This window comes from Larimichthys crocea, chromosome XVIII (assembly GCF_000972845.2).
Source record: "Larimichthys crocea isolate SSNF chromosome XVIII, L_crocea_2.0, whole genome shotgun sequence".
Lineage (NCBI taxonomy): Eukaryota > Metazoa > Chordata > Actinopteri > Sciaenidae > Larimichthys > Larimichthys crocea.
In genome coordinates this window covers 17261260-17277053 of record NC_040028.1, presented here as the reverse complement: position 1 = coordinate 17277053, position 15794 = coordinate 17261260, and the positions used below count along the sequence as shown (strand labels likewise).

Here is a 15794-nt window from a genome sequence, read left to right as displayed (position 1 = left end):
TCCAGATGATGTCATCTCTTGTGCAATAACCATCACTTTATTGCATCGGGGGTTAGACACATGTGGGTCAAAACAAATGATGCCATTCAGGATGGTAACCACTCATGTTTATGCTGCGATATCTAAAAAAATAAAGCATATGTTTCAGTGTAGAAGTGCTGCTGCTACAGGAGGAAAGACTATTGATCAAAGCAGAAGAACAAAGTGTGACTTTAATGTCTTACATGAAGGAAAGTACTGATTCAGAAAGTCGTTACAATATTTTGTCTTGACGTGTGATAGAAACTAACATAATGCAGCTGTAGCTAGCTGTGCGTATTCTTATGAGCTAAAACTATGCCATCAGCTCATCGTGCAATCCATGTCCCCACAGGCTGAACAGACAAGGAGTCACACAGTCAATCATTCAGCTAGAAATGGCTGCCGCCTCCTGCGTTCTTCTTACAAAACCCAAAGTTGCACAGGGTCACCGGAGCCGTGCCTCGTCGCACAGTTCGTTGTACAAAAGCGTCCCCTGGGGGTCCAAAGTGATGACACCCCTTTAAGCCAGCTTGACAGCACCCAGGAAGGTGGCATCTCCATCCAGGGACACGTTGGCTGTTGAACGAGGGATCAGCAGCTCCAAGTGGTCCCCGGCCTCCAGCTTCACGATACCTGAGGGAATGGAAATGTACACTTCAGACCTCCAACAGATATATATTCATACCCAACTACTGGCACACATGACACGTGCAGCCATTCCACACACAGGCTCACCTCCTGTGTAGCAGGTGTTGAAAGGGTAGACAGGGTTCATACTCTGGATGCAGCGGAACAGGATCACATACGGATCCTCGTCTCCCACCACGTTCCTCTTCCTCCGGATCACCACATGACCCATCGCAAAGGTGCTGTCCATGTAGTAGATCTGAGCACATACAGAGAGAGATGTTTTAGATGTGGAAACAGTCATGTGGGTGGTATAGCATTTGCCACTTCATTTATTATGCATGCATCATTTGCAAATTCTCTTCTTTATCTGACCTTTCTTCAAGGTCTGTTAACTAGCAGCATGCTTAGATCGAGCACACCCTTTTTTTTTTTCCTGCCATGTATGTAGCTGTGTTCCCCTCCTGACTGGCGATCAGCAAACAGACTAGCAGCACCCCGCTGTGGGGAAATGATGGAATGACAGCAAGCGAACCAACCTGACTGTACACAAAGTAGAAGCCCTCCTCTCTGACTAATATGCTGTCCCCGTCTGGCTCCAGGGCAGAGCCTCTCTTCAGCCCAGACTGCCAGGGGATGCCTGTGTGTGGCCCTGATTCAAATTCTGCATCAAGGAATGAGAAAATATTAGGAAGCAAAAGCTAAAACATCTATCCCGACAATCGGTAGGACGAGGATTCTGCGTGCATGTTACAAATGATTACAAATCTCTGAAGTGTGATGTACTGTACCTTTCCCAAAGGTTTTTCTGCTACTGTTTGCCAACAACTGCAGGCACGGCTGAGAAACTGTAACAGAGATTCAGACATATTACACTTGTTGTTCCAAATTATTATGCACATACTGTTTTTGTTATTTATTTCCTCAATAATCTATATAATTGGGCAGTCAATAGGATTTTTTATTCCTCAACAATCAAATCGTAATCTGGATTTTATTAAACAAAATTACGAATGCGTTTTAAAATACTCTAAAGGACTGAAAACTGAAATCAGTTGTATTTTTTGCATTAGGGGGATATTTTTCTCAAATCAAAGCTATTTCAATCATAAACAAACAATTTACAGATCAAGTTACATATGAGCATAGGAGCCCTTCTTAACAACTCCAAAGTCCATGCACACTTTCTGCCTGTATTTCCTTTGAATCACCTCCCAGAGTTGCTGTTTTGAGGTAAGCTGCAGTCCGCCCTCATAGAGCTTTCTTTTAAGGATGCTCCACAGGTCCTCAGTAGGGGTAGTAGGTACTTTTTGCAGCGTTGTCTTGCATGAAAATGATTTTATTCCAGAAGGCAAAGCTCTTCTTTTTAAACCATGGCAGGAAATGCACAGTTAGGAACTCCACATATTTTACAGAGGTCATTTTGACACCTTCAGGCACCTTAAAGGGGTCTACCAACTCATCTCCTATGATTGCAGCCCTAAACATCACTCCACCACCTCCTTGCTGACGTTGCAGCCTTGTTGGGACATGGTGGCCATCCACCAACCATCCAGAACCAAATACATCTGGACCATCCAGTGTAGCATGGCATTGATCAGTGAATAAAACTTAAGTCATCATGTATTTCTGAGCCCACTGCAGTCGTTTTTTCTTCGTGGGAATTGTTTAATGGTGGCCGAGATACAGCATGTGAGCTCTGGAGTATCCTGCATCGACTCCTGAGGCACCAGCAGCTTCAAATACCTGTTTGTTATCATCTGTGACCGTTTCACATTCACGCTCTCTTAATACATTTGCCTTACACGAAGCTTTCCTTAACACGCATTTATCTGAACTAACGTATCTGCACTCTGAATCAGACGCAAACTCTCTCACAGTAAGACGATCTCTCTTTATTGTTTGCGAAATATCCTGTGTTATCAGACCTTCTGCAAGACGCTGCACCATTTCACGCGTTTGATCTGCAGAAAGATCTGCAGAATGTTGCACGAAACCTGTGACCAGCTTAATAAAGTGGAACAAACCGCCTTTAGTAGTTTCCTGTTAATTAGGCTCACTTGGCAAACAACAACACGACTAAAGCTGTCTGAGATTGACATCAGTGTCATCTAAACAGACGGGGGAAGACGCACAATTAAAAACTTTCATTGAAAAACTAAAAATCTAATTGAAGTCGTATCTGCATAATAATTTGGAACACAGTGTAAAACTGCTCAGCGGTTTTCTCACACAGTTTAATCCAAAATGTCTCAATCAGTGTGTGTGCACAAGTTGATGAGTCATTAACACTTTGCTGTCAGTCGGTTTTAAAGGTTTTCTGCTGAGTTTTTTCATTTCTCAGTGTGAGAGTGTCAGGATAGAAGGTGTGAACAGTTCGTAAAGAGACATTTTGAGCTCTATAAATTGACTTTAAATGAAAACGGCATGAGAAATATCCTAAACAAGGAATCTATTGAAAGATCGATGCATGCAACACCTCGAAAACTAGAGGAAGTAAGAGCGCCGACTGTTAACTGAACTGTTTAGGCTCAGGTGCAGCCTTCCGTGACTTACCTGATGCCTCTGAGTCAGAGGGCAAACTCCTCTTCTTTATCAGGGCGAAAGCATGTGGAGACCCGGGCTGATGAAGGGGTTCGTGGATGCTTCTCCTGCTGCTCATATTGTCAGTCTGAGCAGATGTAATAAAATCCTTAGAAAAACAATGCATGCTGGTGAAATGATTGTGTCATGTGGCGTCTTGTTTGCTGTCCTTAAGGACTAGTTGTGCCTCACCTGGCTTGCATGCTTGACCTCTTGGCTCTCTTCTCTCCTGCGGACGACCTCTGATTTGAGTCCCTCCACCTCAGCTCTGAGAGCCATCAGTTGGTACAAGGACAAAGCTGAAAGAGAGGAGGAGGTGACAGCAGCCAGTGTCAGCAGGAAAACCGGCCAGGACAGCCTCCCTTCACCTGCCCTTTGCCCAGTCCCAGCCTCGACACCTGCCATCGCGGGTCCCATACACAACCTCCAGAGAGCTCACACTGGCAGCATGACTGGTCTCGCGCCTGAACTACGCAGTTGGGGATGGTGGATGTTTGCTTCTGTCATCAATGTTTAATCTGGAGCTGCCAGCTTCGCCGGAATTTCTTTCTAAATGCTCCACTCACTTCCTCAGCTCTCCCCTTTGTGCTTCAAGGGCTGGTTCCAGTTTGAGTCTGAAGGACTACGCAGAAATAAATACAGTGCAAAAACGGGCAATACAGCTTCCCCTGTATTGTTCCGCTCAGCTAACCACACTCACAACTTCCTGCCTTTGGCCCTTGACAAACCCCCCCCCCTTCTTCTGTTAATGTTTAGTCATTAAAAAAAAGATTTAAAAAAAAAAAACATATGTCAACTCCTCCAGATTCCAGAACAGAAATGGAAACAGAAAGGACGCGAGGAGTGGCGGTGATGGCACAGAAATGAAAGGAGGGAGAGTCTGACTAAGGAGGAGGAATATTTCTCATTTGTTATTAATGACAGATAGATTTGAATTTGACAGCGAGACGATTTACTGAAACGAGGAAGTGCAAAAATTACTCCGACTTTGAACGTCAACATAACAAAGTCCAATTCCCAGAAGTGAAGCGGTGCCAAGTTACATAAATGAATTTGGAAGTTTTACAAGAACCGAGAAAAAAAAAAACAAGAACAAATCCACTTTAATGTATCAATTTATTGCATGTTACAGTACAGAAAATAGAAAGTGAAAATGTGTGCTTACAAAAGAAGTCGTCAACATCGTCTTGAAATAGAAAAGAAACCTTACTTTGAAATGGAAAACCCCTCAAAGCTTCGTACTGAACGCAAAGATGACTCATTCGGATGTCTGCCGACGTCATGGAAGATGTACACGAATAATGTCAATCAACACTGTTGCAGGGCTCCTTACAGACATTTTGCCAAGACTCAACGGAAATCACATGCAGGCTCGTGAATGCAAAAATCCAAATTATTATGCCGGACGCTTTCCCACGGCATTTGTTCCACTCTATTCACAATCGGATAAAACATAGAAAAGTATGTTCTGTAGTGTATCTGCACGACACCTGGTAAAGGATTTTATTCATATAGAAAAACAAAAAGAACAGACATTCAGTTCGATTCGGTTTCTCGACAGTAACAGCACACTCGGCTCAGACAAAAAGCCAATGTTCTAGTTATTATTGTTATTATTAACTTTGCTCTGGGCCAGGCACCAAAACAATAAATCAAGTGTATGATGACAAGTTCCTGTATGTTTGTTTACTTCCTTTTTATAAAAGAACCATCAGCAGAAGTGCGTAAAAAAGAAGCATATGCCACTACATGAGTGTACGTTTTTTTGAATTCAAGATTGCACAGTTTGCTCTATAACGACACACGAAGGAATAAAAATAATAATAATAATAATAATAATAATTACATTGAATGCACCAAACTCAGCTTATGGATTTGATATAATACAAAAAAAGTCGGAAACAGTTTCTGGCGGCTAAAAAGTCACAAAAAGGAAGAAAAAGAAACAAAACAAACCTTTACATCGTTTCTTAGAAAACACACTTGTTAATTTAAGACCACACTTTACATTCATAGTAGCCTTTAGACCAGTTTTCAAGTTGTTATCACACTGACACAAACTCATTTTGGTCTCTTGATGTTGAATTTTTGTTTCGCGTACTGTTAACAAACAGTAGCGAGTATGGCTGAGAGGAGATCTGTATTCGAATGGCTTTGATACCACTATGCAGTGCAGCGTGCTGCATTAGGAAAGAGCAGAGAACAGTGTTGTCAGGCTCTGCTCCACCCCCTGGAAGACATGCAGGAAAGGTTAATTAGCTCATTAAAAGCCCTCCGAGTGAGTAAAGCCATTTTTGCCCACGAGCGTCGGGGCGAGACGACTCCAGTTGTCTGTGACGCCGATGTGAAGAGCTAAACAAAATAGTCACACAATTTCCGGTGCTTAAAAGGATAAGTGTGGAGTAAAGATCTTAATACAGTTTACACACACACACACCCACATATGACTGTGTGTTCAAAGAGTCATTGCTGCAATCGTTCCTCCCGTCTGTACTGGACTCGCGTGACTCCAAAGTCCAGGCTAAAGTTAATAAGAGACGTGAGCAGTTCCAGAGAGTCAAACAATGTGTCTCTTGGACAGTGTTTCCTTGTTGATCTGAACGGAGAATTAATAACACAAAGAGGAAGTGCTCCACTCGAAACATGGAAAATACCCAAAGTCAGACAAGTGAAATTTAATCCACTAAAAATACTTTTTGTTCCCCCCTCGTCTCTTCCCTCTTCGTGACTCATCTTTTTTACGGTCAATACAGACAGGAAGAAGATCACAGGGACAGATAACTCGTGTGTTAAAAGTACAGAGACCTGAAGAAATGCCAACCCGTCCTTTAATAACAGACCACACGCAAGGGGAACAAAAGAAAGAAATGCAGAAGAAAAGCCCCTTACCAAAAGCACAGGAGGCAACAAGCAACCCGTTTAAGAGTGAAGCCGATCCCCCCCGTGTCCTCGCTGTGTCCGGACAGGACACGCTAACCCGTCTCCCCAACCGCACTGAAACAGAAGTGGCTCGACAGGAAATAAGATCTCAAGAACTTATTTTAATAGGCAGGAGTAACAAACATGTCCACTTCAACTCGACCCTTTTTGTGGCTGCAGAGTTGGGTCTTTGTGCCGGATGAACTTTATCCAGGGCGTACATAAATATTGATCGCTACAGCGTCGTGTCATGCCAAGCTGCTGCGGGTACTCGAGTACTAAGTAAATATTAATGTTCCTCGCCAAACAGGGAGAGAGGAAAACAAAACAAACATCCTGATGCCTTTCAGGTATTGTTCAGAAATTGGGTAAATCTGAACAAAGAAAAGTGCAATGGATTAACAAAGATGTATATATATCTATTTATATATACACACACAGTAAAGGCCTACATATGACCAGTGTCTCATTTTGTAGATCAGAAGAGGTGTTTTAGTTCCAGTAGTAAGAGGTTTTCACTGGTCCTCATAATATGAGCGATTGTTTCAGTGATTTTAATTCATTTCAGTAGAGCCATGACGGCAAACTCTTTCGTGGTTGTGACGTGTCTCGCGGCGCGGGCATGTATGCTCTGGCTTCATTCATAAAGAGGTCATAAATACATGCATTCATAGCTGCAACACAAAAGAACCCCCTCTCCTAAAACGCTGAAATAGTCAAATCATCTTACATTTACAGAAAGGTAGAAAGAGTGAAATAAAACAAAAGACAGAAAACATAAACATACATTCTTTCCCAAAAAATCAATTGAGTCCATCCGATTCAACAGCCTTCACTTCCTCCAGTCCATAACCTGCAGTCGGTTTTTATTTTCATATTTTCAGATAATGGTGACGCTGGCCGAGGGCTGAGCGCTCTCCTCGTGGGCGTGGCTCTTCATCAGGTCTTTAATGAACTGCTCCAGAGCAGCGAAGTAGCCCTGACACTGCCACGTGTCGTTGTGCGTGCCCTCGGGAAAGATAGCCAGGCGTTTAGTCCGCGCAGGCGACAGCTCATACAGTTGCTTCATCATGACCGGTGGGATGAGCTGGTCCGACAGGCCGGACACAAACAGCGAGGGCATGCGGCACAGCGCCACCTGCCGATAGGACAGGAACTGATTCCTGTAGCACCACAGGGGCAGCAGGCGCATGGGCAAGAACGAGAAGAGTGTCGATGCCATGTGGGGGATGCTGAGGAAGGTGTTCTCCACTATGATGGCTGCCACGCGGTGAGGGTTGACCGACGCCAAGCGCACAGCCACGGCGCCCCCTAGGGAGCGGCCGAACAGCACCACCTTCGTCTTGTCCAGATCGGGACGCGTCATGACGTAGTCCAGCGTGGCCTCGGCATCCAGGTACAGCCCATCCTCGCTGGGCTCGCCCTCACTTTTTCCGTATCCGCGATAGTCCACCAGCACGACGTTTGCTTTCAGATTGACCAGCATGAGGAGGGCGTTCGGCACTCTGTGACCAATATTACCCGCGTTGCCGTGGAAATAAAGGATGGTGGGTGGGGCAGAGGAAGCGGGGCTGCTTTGATTCCCAGAGGCGCCTCCGGGAGGCGAGTCCCCTCCTGTGTAGCGAAGCAGGATCAGGTTCAGCTTCACGCCGTCCTTGGTGCGGATGTACACGTTCTCGTGCGGGATCCCTGTCGGCATGGGAACGTAAAGGCGAGAGGAGGAGGGCTGGTCGGGGAAGTAGAGGAGCACGTCCTGAAACTTGTAGAGGATGCCCGCCACGGAGGCGAGGATAAGAGCTAGGAGAAAGAAGCCTCCGTACAGGTGGAAGGTGAGGATGAGGGCCAAGAGGGAGACTCGGCAAGCACCCCAGGACCAGGAGGCCAGAGTCAGGGTACAGCGCTCCATTGCCGCCCACAGCCTCCAGGGCTTCTCCATGGCTACGCAAGAGCTCAGTCAGACGACACGCACTCTGTAAAGACACAGAAAACTAGAGTAAGAGCACGTCAGAGCGAAGGAAGCGTGGCTCAATATAAACGTACATGAGCAGAGAAATTTAGGTTCAGGCTACATAATAATAATAATAATAATGCACATTAAGCTCATTATTAATGAGCAAAGTAGTTTGTGGCTTATTTAATAATGCATCACAAGTTACCTGAGCGCAAAGTAATGGTTACAAATTCCTCAATTAATTAAGATTTGAGCATCCATCCATCTTAAATATTTGTTCAAGAGTTTCCACTGGCATTTTTTTGCTTAACACTTCTATTCATTATTTAATAAGAGTGTCAGCTTATCTTATGTAACTTTACTTCAGTGAATCAGCTTTATTCTTCAATCATCAGGTCAGATTAGATGTTAGTGCGAGGTGAACTTTACTTCACTTTAACATTAAATGAAGCAGCATGTAAGTACGCTTCATACTGACGCTGCAGCTCTTACACAATGTCCCTTAAAAACGTGCAAGCTTTGACCCCTGCAGGTACAGCTACGAAGACGACCTTTCTGCAGCTGATCCCGTCACTCAAAGCATTCACATACTGGGAAAAACACTGTCCTGTGTTTGGGGGGGAAAAGGGCACGAGATACCATCTGCCTGCACGCCTGTCACATTAACCATCCCTTCACTGTCAGTCTGCTGCTGCTGCCAAGCAGATAGAAGTGGTGATCACTCCGGATCCTTAAAAAAAGAGCCCAGAACATTATCAAGAACCCATCACGTCTGCTCCTGCTACTTCTCGTCGTAAACGCCTAAACAACCCTGACTCCTTTTGCTATATTTGTGCTAGTTTCACTATTCCAGGTAAGAGGAAAGCAAACATCAGTGCATTTGTCAAACGAGCATATTTTGCAGATTTTAAAGTGAAACTCTGTGATCAAGACAACAAGCCATGGGCTCCTCACAAAGTGTGCAAGCAGTGTGTGGAGAGTTTACGGATGTGGAACAAAGGAACGCGTGAAAAGTTGGTGTTTGGTATCCCCGTGGTTTGGAGAGAGCAAAAAGATCATCGCACAGACTGTTACTTTTGTTTAGTGAAAACAAGCACATATCTGTTAAGTACAGTATTTTTCATATTTTTTTAAAAAACGGGGATCCTATAGTTAAAAAACTTTCAGTTTTGGATTCCACACCCAAAGATTTGTTAAAAACATCTGTCAGACCGAACTCAACAAAAATTTGTGTTCCCCAGTGTTATTTATGGACCGGTGCTCTGTATGTATGTGGGTGCATGTGCTGTTTTTTCCATGTTTTTATCTCTTTTATATTTATGTTTTTTTGTCCTGCACTGGATACGGCACTTAAATTGCACAATAAAAGATATTCTAATGTATCCTGTAGAGAGCCCGAGCATGGCATATTTATATTATAGTTACTACTCTTGCAATAATATTATTTGTATCATGGCCACTTTCTTTGCAATACTCTTTTTATACATCTTGCCACTTTTATTCTCAGTACTTCTGTTTGAAGGTTGATAGTTTTTCGTGTTTATTGTAGGTTATAGATATTTCCATATGTCTGTTTATTGTTTTTTTTTTTTTTTGCCTTTTCTACTATTTTCTAATTCTGTAGTGTATGCTACACTTTCCTCTGCTGCTGAAACAAGTAAATTTCCCCGTGGTGGGATAAATAAAGTATATCTAATCTAATCTAATATTTTGCCCTGCTATAAAAACCTGATTATGTTGTATTATCAGGTGTGTTGGAGCTTGAAACTTTACCTAAATAGATACAGTGAGTAGAAGCAGATGTAACCTACATACATACAGTGGCGTGGCTCTGCAGGAGCAGGAGTAAGCACCACTGACGTTACATGATTATAGGGATGTAACGATGCATCGTGACACGATTAAAAATCGGTACAAATACAAATCGCACCGGTTGACAGAAAAAATTAGTCACGATTCGTCGCGATTGCGAGAGAAGTAGGATATGTTCTTTTTTTAAAAATTAGAAATAGTTTACGTCAACTGAAAAAAAGTCACTGGTTGGTGATTCATTTGTTCAACGTTTTTACAATTTTGCATGAGGTTTTCAAAAAAATTGCGGTGAAAGTTGCGGTGCTTTTTACATTTTTGTTGCGGGAGGTAGTGAAAGTTGCGATAAGTTGCGATTCGACAGTTGTGCTGGGGGCGAGGGGGCCCGGCGCATCGAGCACTAAGTCCACAGCCCCGGGAGGCAGCGAGGTCCGGGCGGGCGGGCGCTGTAAAGCTCGTGCCCCCGAGCCTTTCCAAGCTGACCCAGAGCAGACTGCGCGGAAGTTGCGGAAAAATCTCGGTGATTGGTTAAAATTGCAACACCACCCTGAATTCACAGGGATTCACTGAAGTTGCGTTGAAGTTGCAAATCCCAACATCGCGAATTCCTGGAGGGTCTGATGCTTTACACCTGAAGTATCCTGCAGGATCTTGTATTTAGGTGCAAAGTTGAGTCTAGGCATCACACTTTACAAAGACAAAAGTGTCCTATGTGAAGAAGGGGGGAGGGTGTGCGTCTCCAGTGATTAAAACAAAAACATTGAATTTACTATTACAATAGTTAACACCAGTTTACTGTGAGATGGTTTCTAAAGAAAGGAGATGTTTGTCATGGGTTTTGTTGTTTAAGATGAACTTTATAAGAGAACACAAACTGTTCGAGAGTTTCTGTAAAGAAAGCACCTAAGACTATTTTCTTTAACTACAAATAAAGATTATTTTATTTGGTCATAATTTTTCTGTAGCTCATTTTCAGTCCCACCAGGATTTCGCAACCTTTTTTGAAATAGTTGCGGCCTAAAATGCCTGATGTTGCATGAGGTTTTCAAAAAAAATTGCGGTGCTTTTTACATTTTTGTTGCAATTTTGTTGCGGGAGGAAGTGAAAGTTGCGATAAGTTGTGATTCAACGAGGGGGCGCAGCACGGCCCCGGAAAGCGGCAAGGTCCGGGCGGGAGGGCGCTCCGCCCCTGAGCCTTTCTCAAGCCGACCCAGAGTCGGTCTTGGCGCACCACCGCGGAGGAAATGCACCCGGCGAGGGGATCCTCCCGCACCGTGTGGCTGTCGCTGACCCGCCGAGACTGCACGAAAGTTGCGGAAAAATCGCGGTGATTGGTTAAAATTACAACACCGCCGTGAATTCACAGGGATTCACTGAAGTTGCAGTGAAGTTACAAATCGCAACATCGCAAATTACTGGAGGGTCTGATGCTTTACACCTGAAGTATCCTGCAGGATCTTGTACTTAGGTGCAAAGTTGAGTCTAGGCATCACAATTTACAAAGACAAAAGGAGCTGGTGTCCTATTTGAAGAAGGGGGGAGGGTGTGCGTCTCCAGTGATTGAAACAAAAACATTGAATTTACTATTACAATAGTTAACACCAGTTTACTGTGAGATTGTTTCTAAAGAAATCATGTGTTTTGCACTTTTTTTAAATAAGAGAACAGTTTGAGAGTTTCTGTAAAGAAAGCACCTAAGATTTTTTTTTTTACTACAAGTAAAAAGATAATTTTATTTGGTCATAATTTGTCTGTAGCTCATTTTCAGTCCCACCAGGAATTCGAATTTTATTTTTTATTTTTTTGAAATAGTTGCGGCCTGAAATGCCTGATGTTGCATGAGGTTTTCAAAAAAAATTGCGGTGCTTTTTACATTTTTGTTGCGGGAGGAAGTGAAAGTTGCGATACGTTGCGCCTTCTCCGGCGAGCCCCGGAGCGCAGCCCGGCCCGGGAAGCGGCAAGATCTGGGCGGGAGGGCGCTTCACCCCTGAGCCTTTCTCAAGCCGACCCAGAGCCGGTCTTGGCGCAGACCACCGCAGAGGAAATGCGCCCGGCGAGGGGATCCTCCCGCACTGTGCGGCCGTCCCTGACCCGCCGAGACTGCACGGAAGTTGCGGAAAAATCGCGGTGATTGGTTAAAATTGCAACACCGCCCTGAATTCACAGGGATTCACTAAAGTTGCATTGAAGTTGCAAATCGCAACATTGCGAATTCCTGGAGGGTCTGGAAAAATTTTTTAAATCGTATCGTCAACAAAAATAAATCGTGAACCGTATCGTGAGTCGTATCGTTACATCCCCGAGCAGAAACAGATGTAACCTACATACACACAGCGTGTGTGTGTGTGTGGCTCTGCAGGACTGACGTCACATGATTACATCACGCACAGGTGTGATTTTAGAAAGGTGTGCTGACCACACCCACACGTGATGATGATTGACAGCTGCTGACGTGAGGAGCATTATCCGGCTAACAGACGTGTCACAGCTGCTGCAGCTCACACGGAGCGAGTTATTCACAAAGTGTCAAAGCTTCAGACGACGACACAGCAAAGATCTGAAGAATCTGAAGAACCTGAAGAACCTGATCAGACATTTTTAAATCTAATCGTCTGTTAGCTGCGTTAGCTCCGGAGCTAGTCAGCCGCACACACTCACCTGCTCTCATGTTTTAGCCTCGAGCTGCGGGAACTGTTTCAGCACGCGGACCGCGCGCTCACTGTCCTCCACCTGTGTGTGCAGGTGACCGGATCAAACAGCAGGACGTGTACAGGTAAAGGTGAGCGAGCTGTCAGCAGGAGCCGGCGAGGCTAGCAGCGGATACACTGTGTGTGTGTGTAGCCTTCATAAGTTCCGTGTTGGGGCTCGGCACAAGGAGAAAAAAAAGAAAGGTTCCGCTGAGGATGGATCCTCCTCCTCTTCTTCTGCAGCAGCTGGCATCATTGTTGTTGCACACACTGCCCTCTTCTGGACTTTACTTCCTTTTTTCTTTTCTTTTCTTTATTTAAAAATGAGATAACTGATGGTGGAGAGGAGGACGCTGAATAAATAATGTTGTCCATCATGGACAATGAGCAGCACCCTGTCCATCACACAGTGGACAGACAGCAGGGACAGATACAGGAAATCTGTCCTCACTGCATAATAACAGCTAAAAACTTAATATTTATAATTTACAGTCACTGCACATTTCTCCTTTCTTACTTTTGTACAATATATTTTATTTACGATTGCTATTTTATTATCCAATCCACTTTATTTATATAGCACGCAAACACAGGGTTTCCAAAGTGCTGCACAATACGATAGAACACAATGAATAACACTATAGAAACACAACAAAACATCAAATAGATAATAGATAATAGAAAGATAGGAAACAATAAAAATAAAATGAATAAAAGGCACTAGATAAAATAAATAAAAACAGACAAAAATAAATACGTAAATAACAATATGCGTGTATACACATAAAATCAACCATCTACATGGTGTTAAAAGCCAAAGAGAAGAGGTGGGTTTTAAGAAGGGTTTTAAATTATGTATAGTTTGTTCTCTATATTTTTTATTCTTAAGTTGTTGTCTATCGTCACTGTGTGTAATGCTATCTATCTATCTATCTATCTATCTATCTATCTATCTATCTATCTCTATCGAGGTGTCTGCACATAGATGCATAGTTACATATTAACAATAGTACTATTATATACAGATAGTTTACATTAAGACACTTATTTGTATAACTAGTACTGGAGGGTCACCATCCTGGTATGCTGTCCGGTGTGTTGATCTATGTAGGATGGGGTGTCTCAGGTCACATGTGGCGTTTCTTTTTCCTGCTGTGTGTGTGTTTTACTTTAAGTAAGGTTAACGGAGAGGGCAGGTCAAAGGTTAAGGACCATAAATGGGGTATTTTGGGAAAGGAAGTTCTCTTAGGTATCTGTCCTTAAATGTCCCCTGTCTTGGGATAAGTTATTTTTGATTGTTTGCTTTGGGGGCATAACCTACTGTATATAAGGTTCGAGAGAGTCTTATCATTCGGCCAGGGGCTCTCCAAGTAATGTTTTACTTGCTACGATACTGAACTTATTGTATCTGTTTATCTATCTATCTCTTCTTTTAATTAACCTAGTTAAAACAAGAAATCTCATAATGATTTTCCTTCCTTCTCTAGATTTCCCACATTCTATTATACTCTTTAAAAACTCTTCTCCACTGTTCCTGTCTTCATCATCACTTCCCTCTCTTCTCTTTCATATCCATGACAAGCAACCATCACATGCTCCACTGTCTCTCTCCACACATCTACACCGACCAGTTTGATGTTTTCCTAATATACCGAGTGTGTTATTCAGTTCTTAGTCTGCTCATGATCACCTGCTCCACTTTGCTACCTCTCCTACTACACCTTGTAGTTTATATAAATGTCTCCCCCTTTTCCTGGTTCTTCCAATGTTGTGTTGAAATCGTTCGCAGATTTCACCCGAATTGGTTGATGTGAGAGAGTCAAACAGAGTCGTTGAATATCCTGACTAACAGTCGTAACTACATAGTTGTATAGCTTTTGTCTCTAATCACTCCCCTGGCTGTCACCTGATTTGTCTCAGCTCATCTGCTGCTGCCCTGCTCAGGTCTTACTGGCATGACTTGGTTGAAGTTGTTTACTTCTATCTATTCCCTACAAGGACACAGGAGAATGGCTCAGATAGGAGATGGTTACAATTGTAGCTTAATTCCACATTCTCTAGGGCGGGAGGATACTGAGATAAACAAGTGACAGCTTCACCTTAATTCACCCTGAGTTTAAAATCATTATCCCAGCAAAGCATTAGTACATTCTGCATTGTACTGCATGTGCCCTCCATCCACAGTTGTTTCTACTGATTGATTATTTCCTCCCATATTGAACTTTTTCCTTCTGCCTTTGATCATTTTACTTTCATTTCCACCTCCTCTTTCTTTGCTGCCTCCTTTGCAGTTTATTCCCTTGTATCGCTAAGTGAGCTGGTACCCACATGAACGTTATTTCCCTCCCCTGCTGTGTTAATCTGGAAGTCCTCAACAGTATTTCATATAATATTTCCTGATGTGTTTTTGCTGCTCTATTTTTAATGAGGTTAGCTTTACTAGTGTGTGTTTGTAGGCTTCATAAGTTCTGTGTTGGGGCTCGGCACAAGGAAAAAAATAAAAGGTTCCTTTGAGGATGTATCCTCTTCTTCTTCGTCTTTGAGGTCTTACAGTAGTTGGCATCATTTTAGTTGCATGACTGCCTCCTTCTGGCTTCACTCGTCCACTATTTCCTATTTTGTTTTGATATACTCTCTATATAAAACTTTGTTTGAGCCACACATTAATTATTCTATTGAAAAGGTTAGAAAACCTTTAAAAAAAAGATTATTCGCGCTGTGTCATGGTCAGAGTATAATGCCCCCACAAGGTCTTTTTTTTCATCGCTTTGGTCTTCTCTGGCTGATTTAAATCTATATCGTAACGCCTGTGTGATGCATCAAATCATTCCTAAAAATAACCCTAGACTATGTGTGTTGTTTCCGGTTTGCGGTCCTCGGGATGCATATGATACCAGAAATAAACATCTAATCACTGGGGAAAAAAGGACACTAAAAAGTACCAGCTTGTCTCTTGCATGCAGGGGGACCGCAGATCTGGAACGAGCTCGATGAGAGTTTAAAAATGGTGAAGTTCATCTCCACAAGAAAAAGCTGAAAATTAAACTAATTTATTCTTATATAGAGAGCTGCAACCTCTGATAAAGCTACTGTCAGTATGTATGGGGACCATGTTGTCTGTCGTCTAATGTCTGTTAATGTTCTATGTAGTGTATCGTCTTGTTTTGTTCTGCAGTGCAACGATTAGTCCACTAGAT

The 15794-nt window shown here is 43.1% G+C and overlaps 2 protein-coding genes across 3 annotated transcripts; both read right to left on the bottom strand.

The window, feature by feature from the left end:
- Window positions 1-9: 9 nt before the first annotated feature.
- tnfsf13b (TNF superfamily member 13b) lies at window positions 10-3961 on the bottom strand. Of its 2 annotated transcripts, none has more exons than XM_010742744.3 (6): window positions 3424-3961; window positions 3205-3319; window positions 1440-1496; window positions 1188-1312; window positions 757-907; window positions 10-654 (listed from the first exon to the last, which is right to left on the bottom strand). In XM_010742744.3, exons 1-6 carry the CDS (start codon window positions 3646-3648, stop codon window positions 542-544), a joined length of 786 nt encoding a protein of 261 aa, XP_010741046.3. In that variant the 5' UTR covers window positions 3649-3961; the 3' UTR covers window positions 10-541. The 2 variants fall into 2 exon arrangements, with proteins under 2 accessions (XP_010741046.3, XP_010741045.3); XM_010742743.3 differs by having other exon boundaries at window positions 3205-3340; window positions 3424-3960.
- A 446-nt stretch (window positions 3962-4407) lies between these two features.
- Window positions 4408-12810, bottom strand: abhd13 (abhydrolase domain containing 13). Its single transcript, XM_010742745.3, has 2 exons — window positions 12569-12810; window positions 4408-8120 (listed from the first exon to the last, which is right to left on the bottom strand). The coding sequence occupies exon 2, from the start codon at window positions 8084-8086 to the stop codon at window positions 7031-7033; it is 1056 nt and encodes a 351-aa protein (XP_010741047.2). The 5' UTR covers window positions 8087-8120; window positions 12569-12810; the 3' UTR covers window positions 4408-7030.
- Window positions 12811-15794: the final 2984 nt, after the last annotated feature.

Coding starts and splice junctions, on each gene's coding strand:
- tnfsf13b (XM_010742743.3), bottom strand. CDS start 3,648: ATGGGACCCGCGATGGCAGGTGTCGAGGCTGGGACTGGGCAAAGGGCA. Junction 3,341..3,423: donor AGGTCAAGCATGCAAGCCAG/GTGAGGCACAAC, acceptor TGTTTTTCTAAG/GATTTTATTACATCTGCTCA. Junction 908..1,187: donor TCTACTTTGTGTACAGTCAG/GTTGGTTCGCTT, acceptor GTATGTGCTCAG/ATCTACTACATGGACAGCAC.
- abhd13 (XM_010742745.3), bottom strand. CDS start 8,086: ATGGAGAAGCCCTGGAGGCTGTGGGCGGCAATGGAGCGCTGTACCCTG.